The sequence below is a fragment of the Podarcis melisellensis genome (genome assembly GCF_964234715.1).
Source record: "Podarcis melisellensis genome assembly, chromosome: 18".
NCBI lineage: Eukaryota > Metazoa > Chordata > Lepidosauria > Squamata > Lacertidae > Podarcis > Podarcis melisellensis.
Window position 1 is genome coordinate 10479074 of NC_138536.1, and position 26232 is coordinate 10505305.

Here is a 26232-nt window from a genome sequence, read left to right on the forward strand (position 1 = left end):
TTGCACAGAACAGAGTCGCAGGGACGACCTGGAGGCGTTAGGTCATATGTTCATGTACTTCCTCCGGGGGAGCCTGCCCTGGCAGGGCCTGAAGGTGAGTTTCGATGTGGAAATGGAAAAGCTTTTTCTCAACCGCCACTGAGCCTCTTGGGCTTGCCGATCAGAAGGTCGGCGGTTCGAATCCCCACGACGGGGTGAGCTCCCGTTGCTCGGTCTCTGCTCCTGCCAACCTAGCAGTTCAAAAGCACGTCAAAGTGCAAGTAGATAAATAGGTACCACTCCGGCGGGAAGGTAAACGGCGTTTCCGTGCGCTGCTCTGGTTCGCCAGAAGCGGCTTAGTCCTGCTGGCCACATGACCTGGAAGCTGTACGCCGGCTCCCTGGGCCAATAAAGCGAGATGAGCCCCGCAACCCCAGAGTCGGCCACGACTGGACCTAACGGTCAGGGGTGCCTTTACCTTTACCTTACATATTCCCCCACAAAGAATCTTAATCTTTTCACACGTCCACCACATGTGGATCATGTCACCGTTATTTCCTCCACATCTCCAACAAGCATTCGCCAAATTCTCATTCTCCACCCCAAATTCTCATTTCAGGCGGACACGCTGAAAGAGCGATACCAGAAGATCGGCGATACCAAAAGAGCCACTCCCGTCGAAGTGCTGTGCGAAAACTTCCCTGGTAAGGACTGGGCGAGGGGGAGGAATGACCACTGGCTTGGGTGCGATTCCTGCGTAGAAGGGGGTCAGACTGGATGACCCCCTGGGGGGTGTGTGTCCCTTTCTTAGCCCTACAATTCTGCAACCTTTCTTAGAGTAACGTCGTGGAGGGAGTGGGAGGAGGCAGGTGTGCCACAAAAACCGGCCTCTGAATAGAACCTCCATGTTCAGGAACACTCTACCACCATTCAAGCAGTTGGTCCCTTACCTTTCCCGCCCCGACCTGGCCACAGTGATCCATGCGACGGTCACCTCCAGGCTTGACTACTGTAATTCACTCTACGCGGGGCTGCCCTTGAAGCTGACCCAGAAACTCCAGCAGGTGCAGAATGCTGCAGCGAGGCTCCTCACGGGGTCTCTGCCATGGGGGCATATTCACCCAGTGCTTTTCCAGCTGCACTGGCGCCCGGTGGAGTACAGGGTCAGGTTCAAGGTGCTGCTTTTGACCTTTAAAGCCGTTTGTGGCTTAGGGCCCTCGTATTTATGGGACCGCTTCTCCTGGTCTACCCCACAGAGGACCTTATGAATAACCATAGTTTAGAGGTCCTGGGCCCTAAGGAAGTCAGATTAGCCGCAACCAGAGGCAGGGCCTTTTCAACACTGGCCCCAGCCTGGGGGAACGCTCTGTCTCATGAGACCAGGGCCCTGCAGGATCTGACTTCTTTCCGCAGGGCCTGAAAGAGAGAATTGTTCCGCCTGGCCTTTGGCTTGGAGCCAATTTGATTCCCTCCCCCTCTTTTCTTTTATCCTTTCTCCTCCTGTGATGAGGCTGCATTTTAATGTTTTAATGTTGTATTTTAATCTTGTTTTTAAGTTGTAATCATTCAACTTGTTTTTATTATTGGTTGTTAGCCACGCTGAGCCCAGCCTTGGCTGGGGAGGGCGGGGTATAAATATTATTATCATTATTATTATTATTATTATTATTATTATTATTATTATTATTAAATCCCTGCTTCTTCAGAGTGGCATGTTAGGTGTTGCCTTTGGGTTCCTCTGTAAGGCTGCCTCAAGTGCATCCAGGTGGCCACAAAATGCCGTGATGCCCCTACAGGTGTGTTGCCGGACGCCAAGCTCTCAGCAGCCCCTGCATGGCTGATGGCAAAGGATGTTAGGAGAAGCCCTCCAAATATCCCTGGGGGGGTGGGAAGAGGCCACCCAGCAACCCCGTAAAAGTCTGCTTGGAATATCCCGTTGGCAAAAGTCTGATTTAAGCGCCACCCAGCACACAGACCCGGGTGGCGCTGTGGGTTAAGCCACAGAGCCTAGGACTTGCTGATCAGAAGGTCAGTGGTTCAAATCCCCGTGACGGGGTGAGCTCCTGTTGCTCGGTCCCAGCTCCTGCCAACCTAGCAGTTCAAAAGCACGTCAAAGTGCAAGTAGATAAATAGGTACCACTCTGGCGGGAAGGTAAACGGCATTTCCGTGCGCTGCTGGCCACATGACCTGGAAACTGTACGCCGGGTCCCTCGGGCAATAAAGCGAGATGAGCGCCGCAACCCCAGAGTCGGCCACGACTGGACCTAATGGTCAGGGGTCCCTTTACCCTTTACCTAGCACACAGACCTCCCTCTTCCCCTCTCCCTGCAACAAGATCCCCCCAAACTTGGGTCTCCAGCTGTTTTTGAACTAGCTTGCAGGTCAGGAATGATGTGAATCGTAGCACCAAAGCGGCTGGAGAACCAGGTTTGGGAACCCTAAGTTTGCCCTGCCGATCCAGTTTAACCCTTTGGATTAGCTTCCCTTGGTGAGATTGCCTGTGCTCTGACCATTGGGCAACCGCTGCCTCTTCCACCTTCCTCCCCTTCTGCAGAGGAGATGGCCACGTACCTCCGCTACGTCCGCCGCCTGGACTTCTTTGAGAAGCCGGACTACGACTACTTGAGGAAACTCTTCACGGACCTCTTTGACCGGAACGGCTACGTTTTTGACTACGAATACGACTGGGCAGGGAAGCCTTTAGTAAGTTGGGGGGGGGAGCGGCTGGCTTTGGGTTGGAGAACTGAGGGGCCGCATTTGCTCATAGGCAGCCCTTTTGAGGGCCGGAGAAAATGCAGGCAGATGCAGATCTTGACCCTTAAGAACCACAGGGGGATTTTTAAAAATCAGCTATATTTTTTCCCTTTCTCCTCCTGTGATGAGGCTGCGTTTTAATGTTGTATTTTAATCTTGTTTTTAAGTTGTATTCATTCAACTTGTTTTTATTATTGGTTGTTAGCCGCCCTGAGCCCGGCCTTGGCTGGGGAGGGCGGGGTATAAATAATTTTTTTTATTATTATTATTAATTTTGTAAAGTTGGTTGTTCATTCTGCGTTTGAACACCTCTGGATATATCGCCGCCAAATTTTGCTGGACACAGTTGGACGCCATGTTGAATCAAGGCTCCCTTTGCGGACCTTTCAAAACGGCAATTATGTCCACCATATTTTGCACGGTGGTTCCTGAGATCAGAGAGCTGGAGTTTGCCTATATGTGTTGGAACCTTTTGAAACGGTGGTGATTTGAAGCTGCTCAGGTTGTTTGATGTCTTAGAAATCTCAAGAGGATGGGTGGAGAGAGGGAAAAGAAATTTCTCTCTTTTTAGATCATTGTTGAGTTGGAAGGGACCCGCAAGGGTCATCTAGCCCAACCCCCCGAAATATAGCAATTATCGAATTCCGAATGAACCTTTGCTTCAAGATGTCCAAGGAAAGAGAGTCCATCAGCTCTTAACACCCCTCTCAAATTTCTATCCTCTCCCCCTTTATTCACCTTTTCCCCAAACCTCTCCACCCATTTGGGAGGGGCTGTGGCTCTGTGACAGATCAGCTGCTTGGATTGCAGAAGGCAGCAACCCCTGATTTCTCCCAAGTACGGCTGGGAATACCCCCCACCCACCCCACTCTGATACAGAAGAAAACATTTTGGATCAATTAGACAGTCAGACTCTTTTTTTTTTAATGAATATTTATTAGCATTTTCAAAAAAAGGAAAAAAACATATAAAAACAAAAACAAAAATAAACAAAAAAATTACAAAAAAATCCAAAACTTAAAAACAATTAAAAACACCTAAAAGTTCAAATACTTATTTTCTTTTTCTCAGACCTCCTCACACCTCCCCTTCTTGTATTCCAATTTAAATTATTAGCTCAGCAAATCCTTAACTTCTCCATTTTGACTTAATTTAATTTATTCTAACATATTTTACTTTTCTTCTTTCTTCCATTTCCTCAATTTATATTTACAAACCTTATTTTCATTTAATTTAGACCATTTTAAAAACCAATTTTAACTTATCCAAATTTACACATCAATATTTATACCTCATTATTTTTTCTTAAACATTTTTCCTAAAGTCGACCAAAATTTCCCTTCCACGACTTTCCCAATTTCCATACCAATAGCAAAACAAAGTAAAAACAAAACAAACTATATTTATGTACCCTTTGGATTCCCAGTCAGACTCTTAATCTTGGGGTCCTGGGTTCGAATCTCGGGCAAAAGATTTCTGCATCGCAAGGGGTTGGGCTGGATGACCCTTGGGGTCCCTTCCAAGCCTGCGATTTACAAAGGAGCGCGGTACCGTCGACGTTCCCGATCTCACACTCCTGATCTTTTCCTCCCTTCTTTGCAGCCGACCCCAATTGGCACAATTCAGAGCGATTTACAAGTCCAGGCTCCAAACAGGGAAAAAACTCAACAGTACATGAAACAGCAGGTAAGTGGGGTTCTTTCCCCCCCCCCCATGTCCCAGGGGTCCATATTGGGGTGTGGGGCAGTTAGAGGGGTGGTGATGGGGTGGGAGAGAAGGCCAGCCAGAGCCTGAGTGAGTTGTGGGCGAGCCTGCAAAGTTCCTCCACTTCTGCCAAAACAGGGAGTGAATGGGGATCACAGAGGGCTAAGGCTGCCAAATTTGGCCTGCCTGGGGCTTAGGTGAACAATGAGGGCCAGCTCCTTGCGGAGGCGGGAGCAGAGGCTTGGCGCCACCTGGTGGGAAGAGACGGTCCGAGGAAAAGTCCTTCCTGAATAAGAGTGAGCGTGATTGTTGCCTGGGTGTGGCGGAAAAGCGTTGGTCCATAGATCTTAGTTCTGCCTACACTGACTGGCAGCAGCTCTGCAGAGAGGGCTGTTTCCCTTTCAACAACCGGAATTAATGGCTTGCTTTCAACAGGTAGGCAAAGGATTGATCCCGCGTCCTTCTGCTCCTTCCATAAAAACAAAGGCAGATTCTAGTCCTCACAGTGTTGAACGATGGGCTTATGCAATGGGAGGGTGCAGAGCTGCCTTCTAGCAAAGTTTCCGGGGCTTCAGGACAGGCACAGACTTAACCTGGGATGCCGGGGTTTTGAACCTGCAACCTTCTTCATGCTGAGCAGGTGCTCTGACCCCTGAGTTGATTTGCTAGGGACATCGCCTTATTCCGAGTCTGTCTAGATCAGGCATGGCTAAACTTGGCCCTCTAGCTGTTTTGGGACTACAACTCCCATCATCCCTAGCGAACAGAACCAGTGGTCAGGGATGATGGGAATTGTAGTCGAAAAAACAGCTGGAGGGTCAAGTTTGGCCATGCCTGGTCTAGAACAAGGTTTCCCAAACTTGGGTTTCTAGCTGTTTGTGGACTACAACTCCCAACATCCCTAGCTAGGCGGCATGCAGAGGCTGGGCCGTCTCCTTCCAGCGGCCCTGTGCAAAGATCATCACTTCTCCTCCGACGTAAATCAGCAACCCGGGCTTCAAAGTCAAGGGACACTATCAGCAGATCAAACTTGCGCACACAGGATAGGTGTGAGGCTTGGGGAAGCATACTACAACGACAGATTTATTAATCATAAAGCAGGACAAAGAAACACGTCGTCTCTCATGTCGTCTCAGAGAGAAAAGCAAAAGCTATACACCCAACGGAAGTTCCCAGCAAGCTGTGCTGGAATGTAAACAGACATGTGACACGCAACAATCCCACGTCTGTTCCTTAAGGTGGAAGGGAATTCTCAACATGTTCATCACCCCTAGCTAACAGGACCAGTGGTCAGGGATGATGGGAAATGTAGTCCAAAAACAACTGGGAAGTTTGGGAAATGGTGCTCTAAATCCAAAGTCCTTTGGGGATCTTTGTGCCATTTCATTGAATCATACAATCCTAGAGTTGGAAGGGACACCGAGGGGTCATCTAGCCCAACCCTCTGAAATGCAGGAATTCACAATGTGTGCTTTGAGTGTGACCTGGTGTGTGTGTGTGTACACGTATCCCTAGCATCTCTCGGAGAGTCAAATTTTCCCAAACTTGGGTCTCCGGCTGTTCTGGGACTACGATTCCCATCATCCCTGACCCTGCTAGTAAAGCATTCTGGGATTTGTAGTCCCCCCCCAAAAAAACAGCCAGAGACCCACGTTTGGTAAACCCTGTGTTTGGAGGCACACCTGCCCTGCGTGCGCTTAGTGAAACTCGGCAGCGGCTGTGAATCCAGCGGGGTTCGGTCACGGGGGCTCTGATCAGCGACCCCTTTCCCTTCCGGACGGCGCCGGTCACTCTCAGGGTTGGGGTACCTGTGGCGAAACTCCCCCCCCTTGCAAGACAAGAAGGGGCAGTTTGGGGCAGCAGGGGGCAGAACCATTAACCCTCCAGAGGTGCCTTCCTTTCCAAGAAAGTGGGGGACTTCTCTTTTCAATTCAGGGATGGAGGAGGGTGGAAGACCCCCAGGTGCCCTTGAGCCCAGTGGGCGGGGGAGGTTGGGAGTTGTAGTTCAGCCGCACCCGGTGCCCCCCACGCCCCCTGCCCCTCTTCTGGGGGAATTTGCGTCCAGGCCTGTTTTATAGTCTTTCGTTTTGCATGCTTTTTCGTTTTGTTTTTTCTTCCTTTCTCTCTTTCCCTCTCCCCCCTTTGTCGCCTCTCCCCACAACCCCCCGCCATCTTTTTCTGACCCCCCTCTCGCCTTTGTCACCCCCCCTTTCGTCTCCTCCCCCCGTCGCCAGCAGTCCCCCGAGGGGACAGAGGTGTGGGACCCCCAGGCTGGCCAGCAGCCTGCCGAGGAAGCCCTAGGAACTCACCTTGCGGCCAGCAGGCTTGGGGGGTCCGTGCAGGTACATTAGAGGGGCGTATGGGGTGGGGTGGGGCTGGCAGGGGGTGGGCATGACCTGCAAACCACTGTCCAAGCCCCATTGGCACCTGCAAACATTGCCACCATCCCAGATGCAACTGACTTGGTCCCATTCACTTCAATGGCTCTGCCCTTGGGACTCGGCTTTCACCAGTTCATCCATGGCGGTGGGTCTACTCTGGAGTAGGACTTGCATGGGCTGCCACCCTCTCTTTAGGCCCTGCCGCTTTCTCTCGCATGTGCCCCCCACCCCCAGTGTGAAAAGGAGTGCACAGCTCTTCCCTTGATGGTGAATCGGGTCCGCCTATGTGTTCGCCCCTGTCGCTGCCTGTGTCCACGCATGATGTGGCGCCCCCCCCCCCATTTTTCTGGGAAGGGGGCTAGTGCGAAATGTTTCCGGAGCTCTAGTGGAAATATTGCAAGCCTACCGGGGGGGGGGGGGCGGTGTTGCATTACAGCGATAAATCCTACTTGGAGTACACCCGCAGAAATTACTAGGACTCGTGCCTGTTGACTCCAGTGTGTCTACTCTTGAGTAGGACTAAGGTTGGATGCAGCCCGGCGTCTGTTCTCCTCCCCGCCCCTCCCACAGCAAACGTCTTTGGTGAAGATGGGGTGGGCGGGTGTGGGTATTTTTAATTTTCTAAAAAACCTTGGTCACTCTCCTGTCTGTTTTACTTGTTTCATAAAACCTACATACCATTTGATAATTAAAAAAAAAAAACTTCACAAAACTGTTTAGAAACAGAATAAAATTATATACACCATATTTTTTGCTCTATAAGACTCACTCTTTCCCTCCTAAAAAATAAGGGGAAATGTGTGTGAGTCTTATGGAGCGAATACAGGCTGCACAGCTATCCCAGAAGCCAGAACAGCAAGAGGGATTGCTGCTTTCGCTGCGCAGCGATCCCTCTTGCTGTTCTGGCTTCTGAGATTCAGAATATCTTTTTTCTTGTTTTCCTCCTCCAAAAACTAGGTGCGTCTTGTGGTCAGGTGCGTCTTATAGAGTGAAAAATACGGTATATATTTACACCCCCCCACCCCCAAGAATTCAGGGATTCTCTCTCTGTCATTGCAAATCCACAGCAGGGTTTTTTGAAGGTGGGTTTCCTGTTGTGACAGCAACTGGTTCCCTGAGAGGCATGATTCAGAAAAAAGCCACTATTTTCTGTCAGCAAACCCAGAATGAGGGATAGCATTTCACTATCAACAGGGTTGATTTTCTTCCAGGATCGTGGTTTCATGAGTTCAACGAGATATCCTTCTGGCTTTTGCTGTTTATTACCGAATACATAGGAAAAAGATTTCATTTTCTTATCACACCATTAATAATAACAACAACAAGAATAACAACAACAACAACAACAATAATAATAAAAAATATTATTTGATAATAGTATTAACAATAACAATGTTAATAATAATAATAATAATAATAATAATAATAATATTTAACAGCCACAATAATAATATCCTGGTCCCCTGCAGAATCCCACTGTCGGCACAACCTTTTATGTAAGAGGCGAGAGCTCTGGAATTCTGTAAACGGCAAACTAAAATTGCACAAGCTTTTTCCCATTGCAATGTTTTGGGACATTAATTGTTTGTTTCTGCAAAGGAATTTTAGAGACTGAAGGAAGCTGTTCTCAGACGAGGGGCTAGAGAAGAGAAGTTGGGGCATGTAATGGGATATTTGGGGGGGGCACCCGGTGATAGGATGGCCACAGGAAACACCGTGAACACCCAGAAAGAGCTAAACTTGGTTTCTGACAGTGGTTTCTTAATCCTTACAGGTTTGCACATGAAATTCAGAATTTCCAATGTTAAGACTGAAAACCTGGGGTTCCGTTTGGTTTTCAGTTCATCTTCCGACGTTCTTAAAAGCCAAAACCATGTAATGCAGTTTAGCGAGAGCCACAAAAATGTTTTCTGGATAACGCTAATAGCAAGGTGGTGTTGCTGGTTAAACGCCCAGCCTTGAGAGAGATTTGAACCACCCACAGTTCTCTCTAAAAAGTGGACTATAAACCTGGTTGGTTGCAGCTGTCCTGTGATTGAGTATGTTCTTTGACGAACCCCTGTGTGGTACTAAGAATAATTATTTGAAAATGAGCCGGCCTTTTACAGTAATGTACCTTCTCCTCCCTCAGGTTCAGATCTGGGCTGCTTGCGCATTTTGCCCAGCGCAGGCTGACTCAACTGAGTTGAATTTTATTATTACGGTCACAGAGCAGTTCCGGCTCACTTACAATATCAGGAAAATCCTAAAACACAACAGGAACACATTGAATTGCAGTTGGGTATAACAGAGACAGTACAGATATAGTGGCAGTTAAATATATATATTAAATCTTGATCACTTGTCATTTAAAACCTTAATTATTTTGGTAGCACAGCTTGTTCCCTAAGTTTTATGGCAGTCGCACAGAATTTGGCCACCCTGAGCGTGATCTCTAAATCCTTGTCTTCAACCAGGAGTTTTAGACATTGAGGTTTCGGACCCATTTGGAGATTTTTGTATAACAGGAGTGATAAATACCGAGCATATATCCCCGTAGAAACGGCAGTGTAACAAGACGTGAGAGACTGTTTCCACCTCCATCAAGCCGCAGGGGCAGATTCATTCCACGTAGGGTTTACCCTCGAATCTGCCCAGCCTGGCTCAACACGAACCAGGGTCTGTGCAGAGCGGCCACTCTCTTGCCCCCCAGCAATCAGAAACGATAGATTGTAGGGCAGCAAGATTGCTCTCCTCGCACCAGGCATCAAAGCGACTGCCGATTTCTTCCCCCGATCCACGGTTTGCAGGGAGTAGCCAAACCCTGTGGCTTGCAGCGCAAGCGGTTTCGAAACCTTGTGTGATTGCTTTGGTGGAAAATATCTTTGGACTTTTTTACTCTTCACCCCACGTTTCTACCCAAATCAGGTCGCTGTTCATCTCCAAACCAAAAAGGACTCAGTATCTGCCCTTGAATTCTTTGCTTTGAATCCTGACAAGACAGAAGTGCTGTTTTGGGGGGACAGGGGGCGGGCAGGTGTGGAGGATTCCCTGGTCCTGAATGGGGTAACTGTGCCCCTGAAGGACCAGGTGTGCAGCCTGGGAGTCATTTTGGACTCACAGCTGTCCATGGAGGCGCAGGTTAATTCTGTGTCCAGGGCAGCTGTCTACCAGCTCCATCTGGTACACAGGCTGAGACCCTACCTGCCCGCGGACTGTCTCGCCAGGGTGGTGCATGCTCTGATTATCTCCCGCTTGGATTACTGCAATGCGCTCTACGTGGGGCTACCTTAGAAGGTGATCTGGGAACTACAACTAATCCAGAATGTGGCAGCTAGACTGGTGACTGGGAGCGGCCGCCGAGACCATATAACACCGGTCTTGAAAGACCTTCACTGGCTCCCAGGACGTTTCCAGCACAATTCAAAGTGTTGGTGTTGACCCTTAAAGCCCTAAATGGCCTTGGTCCAGTATACCTGAAGGAGCGTCTCCACCCCCATCATTCTGCCCGGACGCTGAGGTCCAGCGCCGAGGGCCTTCTGCCAGTTCCCTCACTGCGAGAAGCCATGCTACAGGGAACCAGGCAGGGGGCCTTCTTGGTAGTGGCGCCCGCCCTGTGGAACACCCTCCCACCAGATGTCAAAGAGAAAAACAACTACCAGACTTTTAGAAGACATCTGAAGGCAGCCCTGGTTAGGGAAGCTTTAAATTTTTAATAGGTTATTGTATTTTAATATTCCGTTGGAGGCCGCCCAAAGTGGCTGGAGAAACCCAGCCAGATGGGCGGGGTATAATTATTATTATTATTATTATTATTATTATTATTATTATTACTGCTGCTTTTCACTGGAAAGGATTCGGCTCCAAATGCCAGGCTCAATGCACTGCGTCTGGAGGAGTCCTGTCTTGGCGCCAGTGCACCCTGACCTCTGCATTTCTGTGCCAAACCCCAGAGGCAGAGGGGTGCAAGCACTTTCTCCCCCATCTCACCTGCCTCCTCTTCCTGCCTCCTCAGGTCATGAGTTCGACCAACGGGGAGCTGAACACAGATGACCCCACTGCCGGCCACTCAAACGCCCCCATCACCGCCCCCGCCGAGGTTGAGGTGGCTGATGACACTAAGTGAGTAAACTAAGTCTTCTTGCGCGGGGGGGACCCAGAGTCTCGCTTGGCCTGGGAGAGGAAGCTCAGATCCGGCGCCCAAATCCAGCCCCCAAGACCCTCTAAATAGCAGGTTGGACTAGATGGCCCTGGTGGGGGGAGAGACCCTTCGAATTCTGCCCTTCTCTGGTTCCGCAAGTGCTTTTGCCTCCTTGGGGGGCTCTTTCTGGAAGCAGCAGGAGGAGAGTTTTGCTCTTGTGCTCAGGCCCCGTCCGAGGTGCCCCGCTTGGGCCTGATCCGCCTGCAAGGCTCCTAACGCCCTCCTCTCCTCGATTCTCAGGTGCTGCTGTTTCTTCAAGAGGCGGAAGAGGAAAACTACCCAGCGCCACAAGTGACGTGCTCCCCTTCCCCGCTTTGGCCGAGGCCGGCGTCCCCTCGGGACTACGTTTTCACCCTCCGCCCCTCTTCCTTTTCACTTCCTGTCTGTGGATAATGGATCTTGATCCTTTGGTCGGATGGGAGAGGACGGGCCTGATCCCCTCTGCCTGCTCCAGAGTCGCAAGGGGTCCGTGTGGCGTACAAGCCGCCTTTGACTCCACTCGCAGGCTCACCCGGGGAGAGGAGGGGAAGCCTCTCCCCCACTCTCAGCCTGAATATATATATATATTTTTATTTTCTTTTCCCTTCCTCCAAGAGACACAGCAACAGAGGGAAGCGGAACCGGCAGGAGGAGGAAGAAGAAGCACGTCGCTGAACTTTCTTTTGGAAGTGCCCGCGCCCTCCTTGGTTTTGCAAAGAGAAAAAAGCATTAACTATTTATGCAGCTGCCCCCCTCCAAGGGGGAAAAAACCCACACTTGCCTGGGCTCTTCTCTCCCCCCTTCCTCACCTTGGTTTCACGGAATTATTTTTTTGGAAGCAAAAAAAGAACCCCGGGAATCGGTTCTTTGCAGAAGATTTGCTGGGACGATGCTGGGAATGTCAGCTGCAGCTAATATTCCCTCCCCATCCCTCCTCCCCCCCCTCCACTTTTGCTGTTTCTTTGTCTCTTTAACTTAATTTAAAAATTGCATCTTAGTCATTGCGTTTGTGGGACAGTCTCCTTATTTTCTTTCTCCCCCCCCCCTCTGTTTTTGTAGCGATGCAAACGTTTTTTGCATCATATTTTTTATTTTATTTCATAAAGTATCTTGTTTTAGATTTGTGCCCCCCCCCTTCCCAACTCTCTTCAGTTTCTGCCCCCAACCCCTGCCGATTTAGTTGTGGCCAAGGTCCTTTTGGGGGGAGACAGAGGGAAGTCCCTGGGGTGCTCTCCCCATCTGGAGCACGGCGGGGGGGGGGGACAAAGTGGGGTTTCGCGCCTGGGGAGGAAAGCGGCTCGTTTACACTTCCGACTCTTCATTTCTCAATGCACTTTTTTTGGGTAGCAATACAAGGAGCACCTGTGTCTTGGAATTAACCGGGCTTTAGAGAATTCTTTGGGGTTCGTTTTGAAGAAAGCTAGATTCTCCTTTAATTAAAAAATAGACCCACTGACTCGCTGGGGGTGGAGGGGGGGCCTTGGATCTCAGGAACAGCTGCCAGCCAAGATGAACCCACCAAACGACTTCCGTTGCTATGAGAATTTTCTTTTTGGGTGGGGGGAGTTCAGAAAGGAGAGGGTTTGGGGTGGCCAAAGCCCAAAATCGAAATCTGATCTGCAGGGGTCAAGCCTAGCCCCCTAAAACTTCCAACTGGAACAGATCTCCTTGGGAGGGGGTGAAAAGGAAACTTTGGCTGAACAAATTCATGTGAGGACAATCCACCCTGTTGTTTTTGTGTGCCCCCCCCCCAAAAAAATACAGATCAGACACTCACAGTGACGAATTCCAGTTTCTGCTAAACTGCTCAGCTACGGGATGTTGTCTTGAGAAGTCCGGCTCTCCGCTGCAGTTTTAAATCTTGTGCATTTTGCTGCAGGGAGCCAGGAAATGGGTAGAAGCATATTTCTTCCTCGGGGGTTCTTTTGGGGCAGTAGGGAGCGCCCCCCCTTTCCTTCTGGGTTTCTTGGCCATCTTTAAATCCCACCAGGGATGCGCCCGGTTAGGACCACACTTTGACGAAGGCGTGTTTGTGGCCCCCTCTCTTCTGGCCAACAACCACCCCCAACAACCACCCTTCTAGGTCCTGCAAAGTTTCCAGGCACACTTTTTTTGGGGGGTCCGTTGCTTCCAAACAAGGACTGAGAAGCCTTGCTGCTTCTTTATAGACAAATATATTTTTATACAGAGAAGGGGGGGGGCACTGCCTCCCCTGGCACCTATTCCAGAGTACATAGCATGTTCTGTTTCCTTTAAAACAAAAAGCCTGTCGTTGTAATCACGACACTTGTTAATGTCAGGCTATGGTTGGCTATGGGGGGTGGGCTGTGATTAGACGGGCAGGGAAGGTTTTTTTTTTGGGGGGGTTTCCTTGGTCTCTTGCACTAAATGGCACCCACGTCGCCCAAATTTTACGTGTCTTAAAACTGCCGCACCTCCTCACTAGTAAGACTCCCCCCCCCCCCCGTTGCTTCGATTCCCACTACCTGTCCCCCCCCACGGAAAAAAATGACCCACCAAAGCTGTGTATGCTTGCCCTCGTCTTGTTCACTTGATTGTGCTAGAGTCAAATTGGTTAACAGTGGGATCCAAGTTTCTAGTCCTCCTCGTTCCTGGACAGCAGGACCCCCCCCCCCGGCCGACCCCAAGTTGCGTTGGAGGGAGTTAGTGCCAGAATGCAAGGCCCACCCTCCATGCCTCTCTCTACATCGGACCCCTTGCAAAAAGCCGAAATTAAGTTTTCAGTTGTGTGTGCTTTTAAAGATGGGTGGTTTTTTGGGGGGTGCCCCGTTTTTTTCTTTTATGGCTGATTTCTTTTACGGCTACTTGGAGAAGAGGCAAGGTGTGGGGAAGAGAGAGAACTAAAAAAAATAATTCAGATTATTGTCTTGCTCTACCTGGTCTTAGTTTTATAAGTGCCTCAAAAGAGGGGTGTGTGTGGGTTTTTTGGGGGGAAGGGGGCATTGGAATGGAAAGATGGGAGGAGGCGTTAAGGTAAAGGGCAGGAAAAAATTATAATCCTCGATTCTGGCGACTTTCACTAAAAATAGGGTTCCTTAGATATGTGCAATGTTTGAGCTTGTTCCCCAAACAGTGCGAAGAGGAGGGGAGGGAATTAAAAAATTCAGCCTTAAATGATATACTGGGGGAGGGGGGTAATGTAGTTCCAGTCCCAGGAAGGGTGTAAAAGAGAAATTAAAATTAAAATGTTTATGTAAAAAGAGTGCATGTGAGTGTGCTTGGATTACCAGTTTCAATGTGGATTATTCTGGTTTTGAAAAAGGGCAGACTTTGAAAAGATTTACCTTGGCAGAGGTCGACATCAAGGTGTGGTTTTTGCCCCGTTTGGGCCCAGGTTGTCAGAAGCTTGCATCAAAATGAATTTTGCAGACCCAGCAATGGTGGTTTGTTTGGTTTTGTTTTAGAAAATAAAATTGCTTTTTTTTTTTTGCTTAACAAAATGGGGGGGGGGTGATCGATTTGAGTGCACAGAGACGTGATCTGTTGCCGATGCAATTCCAAAAACTCGAGGCAGCGAGAGACACTTTTCCGTTGTCAGTTTTTTAGTTAACTGCTTTAAGCAAAACAAAAATGTACACAGGTAAATGGCATATAAAAGTTTCTCTGAAGCTTCTTTGAAAGCCATAGAGGTTTAGGGGCTTTTTTTTTTTAATTAAAAAAACTTGAAAAAACAAGGAGAAAAAAAAAACCCTGAAAAACAAAAAAATTAAAAAAAACTTGAAAAATAAATTCTGCAAAGATGTTTCTTTGGGTTTTGGAGGGTGTGGTACTCTAATGTTTTGTTTCCGGAAGTTCCTATAGTCCCAGGGTGTAGTGTAGGTTAGAGCACTTTGCCAAACTTGGGTCTCCAGCTGCTGTTAAGACTACAACTCCCATCATCCATAGCTAGCAAGTCAGGGATAATGGGAATTGTAGTCCGAAAGCCGCGAAAGACCCAAGTTTGGGAAAACCCTGGTTTACAGTGTCATACCAGGACCTAGAAGACCACACTCACTATTTGGGAGTTCAGGCAGCAGATATTCCTAGCCATGCTGGTCCTGATGATTCTAAATAAAGGGCCGATTTAGCAGGAACAAAGAGTTGCAGCAGCTAGTTCAGTATTGTCGACACTGATCGGCAGCAGCAAAGGTTTCAGGTCTCTCCGAGCCTTGCCTGGAAACTGAAGCCGCGATCTTGCGCTTGCTCCTAAGCACTGAACCAAAGCCCTCCTCCCAAACAGAAACCCCACAAGCACCGTGCATGAACCAGTCTTGCATTTGGTGGCAATCCAAGGTAGACTGTGCTTGCGCATGGAGGTGCGCCAGCAAAGCACACAACTTCTGAGCTGCTTGCAAGAGGAATGGGTGGGCTCATGCTGCCATCGCTGCTTCCCGTTGGCCAGGAAGTTGGGGGTCCAGTAACATCCAAGAGAACTCCAATTGCAGAAAAAAGGGGGGGGATTATTCCACCAGGTTTTCCAACACGCGCTTTCAGACAGGGCTGTTAAAGTATCTGAGAGGCCATTGATTCTGGTGCACCTGGTACATTCATAAAAGCTGTGTTTTGATTTTTTAAAAAGCCAAAGATTAGTTCCTGCAAGCTTGAAGCTTGCCCACTTTGGACATTGACGCCCAGCAAAGTGGATTTCCTTTGCAGTCGATGCTGAAAGTGAGGTGCTGCTGTGAAACTCCCCCTCACCCTCATTTATTGCCAGAAGGAACTTTTCTCTTCTCCCCCAGTTGATCTACTCAACTGGGAGCAGTCCCATGGCTTCTTAAAATATATGAATTTTTATTAAGGTTTTTCAAAGGTAGCAAATTTACGTACAATATATATGCACTTACATTTTTGTTACTAACCCACGTCTTGTCATTCCCCCCCCCCCGCTGCTCCCTCGAATCCTCGTGGTTTCATGTTGCTATACTACTTTTGAGATAGTCCCAAAAAGGCCTCCAATTTTTCCGTAAACACCATTTTCATCTCTTCGTTTTACAGTCGATTCCTCATGTTTTTAAGGGCTATCAAGACAGGGAGCACTGTACCTTGAGCCCCCGCCAACCAAGATGCGCAGGCACCATTATTTTGCTTCCAGGGTGGCAAGAGTGCCTTTGATCATGTGAGCACAATCCTGGATCACACTTCCCAGCTCACAGGACAAAGCAAAAACATGCAGCAAAACAATCATTTTTAAAACAATCATTTCATTATTTATACCCTGCCCACCTGGCTTAGGAGTTTTTGAGGCTGAGGTTTCCTTTCTTAAAAAAAGAAATGGACACGTCTTCCGTCGCTTGCCAGGAAATGCAACCGAACTACCTTTAGAGCCGCACTGGGGAAACCCAAGTTATTAAGTCGCTGAGCTGGGTGCAGACATTGGTAGTCCAAAATATGTGGCAGGCGACGAAGGCAAACTATTCAGAATGGAGTTTCCCTCTCCCTATTGATACGCAAAGGACCAGGCCTGGTCTGCGAAAGAATCACCCTCCGCCGTTTTAAAATTTCCCTGCTTTTGCAGTATGTGTGCATACCGCCCCTTTCTTTCTCCCTTTGAATCACAAAGAATCCCTTGCTGAAAGACAACCTGCCTTTTATTGGATTTTCCTATTTACAAATCAGAAAGAGAGAAACCAGGGTGAACACTGAAAATTATATATATATATATATAATATGTATATATAGCACATCTGATACATTCATTATATTTCTGTCATAATTAACATGAGCAAATTTCCAGGCGCGTCGGACCTTCCAAGAGGTTGGGGGCTAGGCATGGTGGGCAAGCGAGTTTGTGAAGGGCAGAATTCGCATCAGGGCCCAGGAACCATCGACTGGACAGGATTCTGCCTTCGACTGGTGTGAACAAACCACCACCATCCCAAAAACATCCTATAACCAAGAAGGGCGCATTAGTGAGATTCCAATTTGGGAGGCGGGGCTGCAACGGTAGTTAAATTTAAGCTACTCAGCCACCCAAAAAGTCAGTAGCTATGTTTAGAACCTACTCAGTGATCTCTATATACAGACTGTCTATGTACACAGCTCAAAAAAGGGGGGTGGGGTGGAGAGCAAATGAAGAGAGGCAGTTGAAAGCCCCTCCAAAACTGATGCGCCACTTCTGCAACAACATGCACTAGCGCACTCTTCGGAAGAAGCCAGAGAGACACAAAAGGCTTTTGCACCGATGAGAAGCTGGTAGCTGAGGAATGGCTCCATTATCCATACTGGCCATATTGAGGCTCACAAGTGCAGGTAACAAACATAGGGACTTGCACTGGGTGCTCTAGCACAAAGAAACTTTTTGCATTTATTTTTTTAAAAAGCCCAGCAGTGCCAGCTTTCGAGCACAGCTAGGATTCAGGTGATGACAGCTGCATACCCAAGGCAAGTTGCTTACAGGTTTCCACAGGCAGGAGATTTCACGGGGGGGGGGGGACGGAATGGGCAAACGAACTGTCCCATCAGTGCTGGTGGGGATCCCAACTTTAGCACAAAAGCCTTCTAGGTTTGATGCATTTCTGTCAGGTCACCAAGACGCCCAGGGTTTTCTAGGGGTGGGGATTCTTAAACCTCTGTTTGGCTGCTGGGTTTTTGGGAAACGCAGCTCGTCGTAGCCCTAGCGAGGCGTCTCCCAGCTCGAAAACCAACCCCCAAACGAGCAAATCAGTCACGACACCAGCTTGCGAATGGGAACCAGACTCAAAAGGAGACCGTAGAAGAGTAAAATGCATTGTTGAGTTGCACTATATTATTATTATTATTATTAGCAGCAAGCAACATATTGACGATCAGAGTCCAGGGACTTCAGCCACTCCCGATACTCTTCAAACAAGGCAAGTTTTTTTGTGGCTGCGAATCGCCCTCACTGCCTCGCGTTCAGGGACGAGTCCCTCCCCAAAAAATCTGTCCCGTGACACGATAAGGTAGTTGTCCGGCGAGGGCAGGAGCAGGGTCCTGCAGAAAGGGCGTTCTGGGTCAAGCCTTGCCAGCTGACAAGCGGTCAGAAACACAGTTCCTCCTTGCCCTGCCACATCCCCCTGTCCGGCCTGATCCTGGCACAGAGGGGGGCTTCCTTTGGCAGGGATTGTCCATCCGCAAGAGCGAGTCTGCCCCCGCCTCCCCACGGCAACAGCTGGATGTAGAAGCGGCTACGTTCACGATGCAATGGTAGAGCCGAGCTGCCGGCCTGGGCAGAAGGAATTGCTAGCCGCCGTCCCGGCCCGACTCAGGCCAGCGAATCGTCCCGTCAGTGGGCTCCCGGTGTCGGCCCTGCTGGGCCCCCAGCCCCGGCTAGCAGCCCTCCTGCCAGCACGGCAGAGGACGGCCTGCGGTTTCAGCTGGGAAGGACACGCAAGGGGTGCGCATGGAGGGGGAGAGATGAGGCAGGAGGAGGAGGGCAGCACATGGCCGTCCGCCCGGCAGCGAGCTATCCCCCCGCGGTGGCCCCTATGTGTAGAAGATGATCTCAGGGATCTGTCCGTCCTCCACGGACGTGCCGTTGTTGTTGCCGGCGGCGTAGCAGAAGGTGAAGCAGGTCTTGGCGCCCGTCGTCGGCGACTCGTGGATCACTTTGCGGAGCCCTTTGGTGCCGTAGTGGGAATCGGGGCCCTGGGAGAGAGAAGGGAGAGAGCACGTAAGCAGTCTTGCAGTCAGGCCCCAGGCCAGCATCCTGCTCTCAGTGGCCGACCAGAGGCTGCCGGGGTAAACCCTCACACAGGACTCAAAGCACAAGAGCAATTCTCCCCTCCTGGGGTTTTCGGAGGCATTTTCCGAGGCCATCAATAGATTTCTTTGCCACAAATCTGTCCAATCCTCTCTTTAAAGCCCCCCAAAGCTGAAGTTATAATAATAACAATAATAATAATTTATTATTTATACCCCCCCCCCATCTGGCTGGGTTTCCCCAGCCACTCTGGGCGGCTTCCAACAAAACACTAAAATACAATAACCTATTAAACATTAAAAGCTTCCCTAAACAGGGATGCCTTTAGATGTCTTCTAAAAGTTTGGTAGTTACCGTATTTTTCGCACCATAGGACGCACCGGACAATAGGACGCACCTTGTTTTAGAGGGGGGAGAACAAGGGAAAAAAATTCTTCCGCTCTCTGACCAGTGCCCCTTCAGCAAAGCGGCAGGAAGCGCTGCGCAGAGAGAGGGAGAATTTTCCCCCTCTTGTTTTCCCGCTCTAAAACAAGGTGCCATTTAAGGTGCGTTCAGGTGGCTACCTTGGAAGCCTGGAGAGCTAGAGGGGTCAGTGCGCACCGACCCCTCTCGCTCTCCTGGCTTCAGGTTCCTTTCGACCTGCTCTTTGGGGCTGGCGGGGGGAAGCCCACCACCAGCCCCAAAGAGCAGGTCTGGGAGCAGCGGAAAGGCGCAGCGGAGAGGCTCCTGCCATAGCCGCGCGTCGCCTCTCCAGCCGGGAGAGTGTCGCGGGGGGCTGCTTTAGCTCCGCGCGCGCTCTCCGGGCTGGAGAGGTGATGCGCGGTTATGGAGGCTCCTGCCATAGCCGCGCGTCACCTCTCCAGCCGGGAGAGGGTCGCGAGGGGCTGCTTTAGCTCCGCGCGAGCTCTCCCGGCTGGAGAGGTGACGCGCGGCTATGGAGGCACCTGCCTGAGCCGCGCGTCACCTCTCCAACCGGGAGAGGGTCGCGGGGCTATGGTGTCTTCGCTCCATAGGACGCACACACATTTCCCCTTCATTTTTGAAGGGGAAAAAGTGCGTCCTATAGAGCGAAAAATACGGTATTTTTCTCTTTGGCCTCTGCTGGAAGGGCGTTCCACAGGGCGGGCGCCACCACCGAGAAGGCCCTCTGCCTGGTTCCCTGTAACTTGGCTTCTCACAGCAAGGGAACCGCCAGAAGGCCCTTGGAGCTGGACCTCAGCGTCCGGGCAGAACGATGGGGGTGGAGATGCTCCTTCAGGTATACTGGGCCGAGGCCGTTTAGGTTAGTGAGCTCCACAGCTGCGATTTTGACCTGAGCAATTACAAGGCTGGCGACCCCACACACAAGAGAGACCTGTGTCGGATGTTGGGACAGAACAGTCAACTAGCTGTAAAGGGTGGGTGGTCCATGTTGGGAACATTTAGGAACCACTGTTAGAAATTACCCAGGCACCAGGCCTGTTTTGCGACTGGCGGAAGTCCAATTGCGACCCTATGGAGATCTCTGGCCACCAGGTGGGCTACAGACATCTCCCTCTGACTGGCCCCTCCAGCTTCCTTGAGCAGGTCAGGAGAAGAGCTGATTTTTTTACATTTAACTCCCACCTTTTTCTCCATGGATTGCATGCTTTAAACCCCCCCATGTTAATCCCTACAACGACCCTGTGAGGTGGGCTAAGGGGCTGGGACTGACTCCAAGGTCGCCCAGGGAGCTTCATGACTGAGTGGGGATTTGAACCCTGATCTCCCAGGTCTGACACTCTAACCACTCTGCCATCCTGCCTTCCTAGAGCCCTTCTCCTAGGGGGAAGCTCTATAAAGTAAGTAAGTAAGTAAGTAAGTAAGTAAGTAAGTAAGTAAGTAAGTAAGTAAGTAATTAGGTAGGGAAAGAAAGAAAGAAAGAAAGGAAGGAAGGAAGGAAGGAAGGAAGGAAGGAAGGAAGGAAGGAAGGAAGGAAGGAAGGAAGGCAAAATGTCCCTGAGAGAAGGATCTGAAATATATTCCTTGAAATTTGAATTTGTTTTATTCTTGAATTTGTTTGTTTCTGGGATGTGTTGTCAACCGCTTTGGGATTTTTACTTTACAATATAAAGCGGTATAGATATGAAAACAACTATTAGCACTATACAAACACCATCGGGGGAGGGGGATAGGCACCTAGACATACCTCAGTTTAAGGTACCCTTTGGCGATTGGCTTATATATTCGAGTTTCTAACACCGTTAGGAGCCCACTTGCCATTCTACTCGCCCAAGACTACGAAAACAAGAACAAAACCACAGAAATGGGTGATTTGGGGCTAGTCACCGTCTCTCAGCCAAACCTACCTTGCGGGTTTGTTGTGAGGATAAAATGGAGAGACTTGTACAAAAGATGCGGATATAAATGGAATAATAAATGGAATTTTAAAATAAAATAATGATAGGAACAGGCAGCTAGTGAGCCACAAGACCAGTGGACTGTGGCGGTCGCCCTCCTCCTCACCTTCCCAAGCCAGGACAAAGCATATCTTCAGAACCAAATATAAAAGGACTGGGAATGTTTGCACCCTCTCCCTGAAGGGCAGAAAAGGCTCCCCCCCCCCATGCAGAGTTACCTTCAAGGTGGCACAGGCTGTGTAGCTGACAGTGGGCAAGATCTCAACGGGCTCTTTAAACATGACCCGGAAAGTGTTGGAAGACCCATCGCAGCTGAAGCCGGTGTCGTTCTGGCCCAGGATTGTGTTGCTGTCGGTGTGAATAATCTGGGGGGAGGCAGTGCAGGAAGAGAAAGGGAAAAAGAGAAAGAAAGGGAAACCTTTTAAACTCACGACATCTCTGCAAATGAAGATGTAAACTCCTCTCCCTGGCCAGAACTCCGAGTCCACCTAGCCCTGGGCTTCCCAAACTTGGCCCTCCAGCTGTTTTGGGACTACGATTCCCATCATCCCTGACCATGGATCCCGCTAGGTAGGGAGGATGGGAGTTTTAGTCCAAAAGCGGCTGGAGACCCACGCTTTGGAAACTCTGATCTCACCAATGCTGTCTGCTCTGCAGTATGCGCTCAGACACACACGGTTGTTTTTAACAACATGAAATACTTTTTAAAATAAAAGTCAATCCACCCTGGATTTTCTGGGCTTTTGCCTTTACTATGGGATCTTCCACTCAGCCACTGGATGCCCCACTTTTCTTCAAAAACAAGCACCTAAAAAGTATTTGTGGGAAAACTTCCCTCCACTGCCTTCCATCCCTGGGTACCACATTTCCTCAACAACAATCAGTTGGTGGATGGACAGAAAAGCAGATGGGAGTCAGTTACGCCCCTCTCCCTTCCTCTCTTTCTCAACAGATCCCCCTTTTATCTGTACACCTGCCAGGCCCCTTTCGCTGATCTTTGTCCTTGCCCCAACTTGCCCGCCCCTGCCCCAAGTCAAAACCTGGAGAGTTCTCTACCTGTATATTTACTTGATAATCTGTTGGGCCGTGGATGGATCCGTACAACCCGAATCCGACGATAAATATCCTTTTGTTGACAGAGAACCTGGAGGGTTGGAGAGGGAAAGTACAGAAGATCAAGCACAGAAGAATCTTGCTGGTTACAGGCAAGCGAAGGTTGCTCTGGAAGGTGGGGCTTGGGGGTCTCGCAGATGATACCAGACTCCTGCTCGCAGCATCCCTGACACACCAGCCAAGGTGGCCGGGGGCCAACGCAAGGAGGAACCAGCAACTCATGGAGGCAGTGTCAGAAACTCAGATATATAAGCTGGGTGCCAAAAGGCTCCTGAAATCAAGGTTAGGTAAAGGTAAAGGTGCCCCTGCCCGTATGGGCCAGTCTTGACAGACTCTAGGGTTGTGCGCTCATCTCACTCTAGAGGCCGGGGGCCAGCGCTGTCCGGAGACACTTCCGGGTCACGTGGCCAGTGTGACGAAGCTGCTCTGGCGAGCCAGCACCAGAGCAGCACACGGAAACGCCGTTTACCTTCCCGCTATAAAGCGGTCCCTATTTATCTACTTGCACTTAAGGGTGCTTTCGAACTGCTAGGTGGGCAGGAGCTGGGACCGAACGAGGGGAGCTCACCCCGCCGCGGGGATTCGAACCGCCGACCATGCGATCGGCAAGTCCTAGGCGTTGAGGTTTTACCCACAGCGCCACCCACGTCCCCCAATCAAGGTTACAGTTGCCAAAATGGAATGTCTAGTTGCCATTTTTGAGCAAGACAGCTATAAAGTCTTGTTTTTAAAATGAGGGACTGACTGTGGATTCTCAGTTAAACATCTGGCTGGTTCGGATGCCTTGAGCTGGCTTAAAAACTTTGAGAACTGAAAGAAGAAAAGTCCCTTGACCCAGAGACAGCCCACATATATATTGGCCTATTCCGACCTCTTTTTCCTAATGGTGACATGGAGCATTCATAACGTGGGGATATTATTCACAACTGTGAGCAGGGCAGGGGGCGGGAAGCAAAGACAAGTGACAACAATTTGCTATAACGCTGTTCCCTGCTCCTGCTCAGGATGAACAGAAAAATGCATTTTGGTTGTGAAATTCATTCCAATTGGGTGGATAAAATATAACCGATAGAATTCTACAGGATGGAGCCTTAGTGTGTGAAAACAGGTCCTGATCCAAGGATCCCTGGATGGAGGAGAGGTCAGGTGCCATCCTAGTGCCCAGGCATCTTCACTTGGTTGCAAACGGCCGGTATCCAGGTGCAAAGTGTGCCGGGCACCTCACAAATTTCGAACATTGCCTTGAGGGCAACAGGTTTCCCCTCCCCTGGTCTAAGAAGATGCATTCCCTGTTCTCAGGAGAGGCGCTCTTTCATCTCTTGCCTTTTATTTTTCCCCGCCCTCCCCAGCCAGGGCGGATAACACTGGTATAAAAACAATTGATTGAAATACAACTTAGAAACGAGATTAAAATACAACATTAAAATGCAGCCTCCTTACAGTAGGAATTCAAATCAAAAACTTTTTTGGGGGTGAAAACATCAATTCTTCACCAAGGCCAACTATCCAGACTGGTCCTACGTGGGCCAGAAAAAAGCCAGGGAAGTCCCCAAATAGGAGTTCCATCACAGAAGGAGAAAGGAAAGAGGGGAAGGGGATCAAGTTGACTCCAAGCCGAAGGCCAGGCAGATCAACTCTGTCTTACAGGCCCGGAAAGAAATCGGATCCTGCAGGGCCCTGGTCTCATGAGGCAGAGCGTTCCACCAGGCCGGAGCCAGTGTTGAAAAGGCCCTGGCTCTGGTTGAGGCTAATCTGACTTTCTTAGGGGCTGGGACCTCTAGGGTGTTACTATTTATGGACCTTAAGGGAAATGCTGCTTTTTAAATCCGGGATGGAGAACCTCGGACGCTCCAGACGCTGGACTCCTGCGTCCCATCACCCTTGACTGTTGGGAGTCGTAGTCTGGCAATGCCTGGAAGGCGCCAGAATCTGGAGAACCCTGGTGCCTGCTCCAGGTGTTGCAGAAGCCTCCCTCCCTCCCAACCCAGCTGGACAAGCAGGCAAGTGGCGTCAGGGCCCCAGGTCCCACCTGATCCGGTCGCTGGTCCCACTGTACCCCCAGCGGCTCTCCACCTGCTGGAAGCGGTTGATGCTGCACTCCTTCCCACGCAGGCAGCAGCGGGGGCGGTCGATGAACTCCACCCGCGGCTTGGGGTTGACAGTGAAGTGCAGGAACAGGCTGACCACTTCGCGGTCGGTCAAGATGCCCGACTGAGCTGGCCCTGGGGAAAGGCAGCAGGAAACGTCAACAAGGACAGCGTGAGCTTCAATGCCACGTTTACTGGTTTTTTTACTTGGTCCCTCCCTTGTTCTTTTAATTTCATTTCGCTTTTAATTTGTTTCCATATTGCATGAGGCCATTTACAAGCCAAAGAAACAACAAAATGTACAAAGAAGCTCACGCAGCTTCTAGCAACCCCGTCCGATGCAAGCAGGTCGTAATGAAAAATAAACAGCTTCTACTGAATAATGTAACGTTCGATAATCCATTGGGAATATAACATTACGCAGCAAAATTAACTCTCAAACTATTACCAAATAATCCCCTTCAGTGATTACACCAAATCATTACTAGACTATAATCAATTAAGATGACAGCAAGTCGCAAGACATCAAGAACTACCTTTTTTTTAAAAAAAAAAACCTGTAAAAATATTGAATTGTCACAACCGAGTCACATCCGGCCAAGGTTACTCCGGAAGGGAATTTTGTGGTTTAATTGTGCAGTTTATACTGTGGGATTTGCTCCTGCCAGGCGCAGGGATGGTCACCAACTTGGGTGACTTCAAACGAGGATTAGACATATTCACAGAGGAGAAGGCGATTCATGGCTACAAGCTCCTGCATCTGTACTCTCTCCCAACTGTCGGAGGAAGTAAATGCCTCCGAATACCAGGGTTTGAGAATCACAAAAGAGGAGAGTTGCTCTTGCGCCCGGGTCCTGCTTGAGGGCTCCCCTTGAGGCATCTGGTTGGCCAATGTGGGAACAGGAGGCTGGACGAGGTGGGCCCCTTGTTGTCCTCATCCATCTGCAGGACTCTTTAGGGTGTTCTTACCCGAGAGAGGAAGAGGGAGAACATGTTTGGGCAACTGTTCAGGGTCACGGAGCAGATTGCTATGGGGAGCTAAACCCAAGTATAGTCGTAACTGCCCTGAGACCTGCGGGCACACGGCAATATACTACTACTACTACTACTACTACTACTACTACTACTACATAATATCTCTCCACTCCAAAACCACAATTCACTGCTACCATGTTTCTAGGAAAGAGCTTACAAAGCTGACACAAGACATGAAGAAAATAAGGACAGGAGAAATGACCCTCTCCTTTTCCTGCAATGCTAGAAATCAGGGTCATCTAATGAAACTGAAGGTGTTGAGCTTTAAAAGCCCTAAACGGCCCTGTATCCCTGAAGGAGCGTCTCCACACCCATCGTCCAGCCCAGACACTGCAGTCCACCTTGAATGTCTTCTGGCAGTTTCCTCACTGTGAGAAATGAGATTAAAGGGAACCAGGCAGAGGGCCTTCTCGGTGGTGGCACCCGCCCTGTGGAACACTCTCCCAGCAGATGTCAAAGAAATAAACAACTATCTGACTTTTAGAAGACATCTGAAGGCAGCTCTGTATAGGAAAAGTTTTAAATGTGTGATGTTTCACTGTGTTTTAATTTGCTGGAAACTGCCCAGAATGGCTGGGGTAACCCAGTCAGATGGGTGGCATATAAACTTAGAAGTAGTAGTATGCACAGACACTAGCGTCTGGCCCCGCCCACCACTGTCATGTGCCTCAGGTCATGTGGCCCTTGGCCTTATGTATCCCTGAATTAGATGTCCTTCCAACTTTGCTTCAGACAGAGGGCATTCCCATCCCACCTGGAGATGCTCTGCTGCTGAGCAATGGCCCTTCCCCTCTGTCCCAGAAGCTTTAGCTGAGATTCCTGCCATGCAGGGGGCTGGGCTAGATGACCTTTGGGGGGGGTCCCTTCCAGCTCTACCATTCCGTGATTCTATGATGGACAGTGTCCTCCTGCCCACATCATACACTCTCACACTTTATCCAAAATCCACGGCCTGGCCGGGCAGTTGCTTCACAGCTTTTG

The 26232-nt window shown here is 49.7% G+C and overlaps 2 protein-coding genes across 7 annotated transcripts in view; one reads left to right on the forward strand and one right to left on the reverse strand.

The window, feature by feature from the left end:
- The window catches only part of CSNK1G2 (casein kinase 1 gamma 2), a 57100-nt gene extending 44747 nt beyond the window's left edge, over nucleotides 1-12353 (forward strand). For 2 of the 3 annotated variants that reach the window (XM_081895696.1, XM_081895697.1), the window contains exons 7-13: nucleotides 9-94; nucleotides 599-683; nucleotides 2535-2683; nucleotides 4337-4420; nucleotides 6673-6780; nucleotides 10814-10920; nucleotides 11240-12353. In XM_081895696.1, coding sequence (XP_081751822.1) covers nucleotides 9-94; nucleotides 599-683; nucleotides 2535-2683; nucleotides 4337-4420; nucleotides 6673-6780; nucleotides 10814-10920; nucleotides 11240-11294 — 674 coding nt within the window. In that variant the 3' untranslated portion in view covers nucleotides 11295-12353. The remainder of the gene's footprint in view (nucleotides 1-8; nucleotides 95-598; nucleotides 684-2534; nucleotides 2684-4336; nucleotides 4421-6672; nucleotides 6781-10813; nucleotides 10921-11239) is intronic. The other variant, XM_081895698.1, reaches the window with a different exon arrangement.
- Nucleotides 12354-16548: 4195 nt separating this feature from the next.
- Nucleotides 16549-26232, reverse strand: part of BTBD2 (BTB domain containing 2) — a 30728-nt gene continuing 21044 nt past the window's right edge. For 2 of the 4 annotated variants that reach the window (XM_081895726.1, XM_081895723.1), the window contains 4 exons: nucleotides 24159-24351; nucleotides 22073-22160; nucleotides 21235-21381; nucleotides 16549-18583 (listed from right to left, as the gene is read on the reverse strand). In XM_081895726.1, coding sequence (XP_081751852.1) covers nucleotides 18422-18583; nucleotides 21235-21381; nucleotides 22073-22160; nucleotides 24159-24351 — 590 coding nt within the window. In that variant the 3' untranslated portion in view covers nucleotides 16549-18421. Of the gene's footprint in view, nucleotides 18584-20805; nucleotides 20895-21234; nucleotides 21382-22072; nucleotides 22161-24158; nucleotides 24352-26232 lie in introns of all 4 variants that reach the window. The other 2 variants (XM_081895725.1, XM_081895724.1) reach the window with 2 other exon arrangements.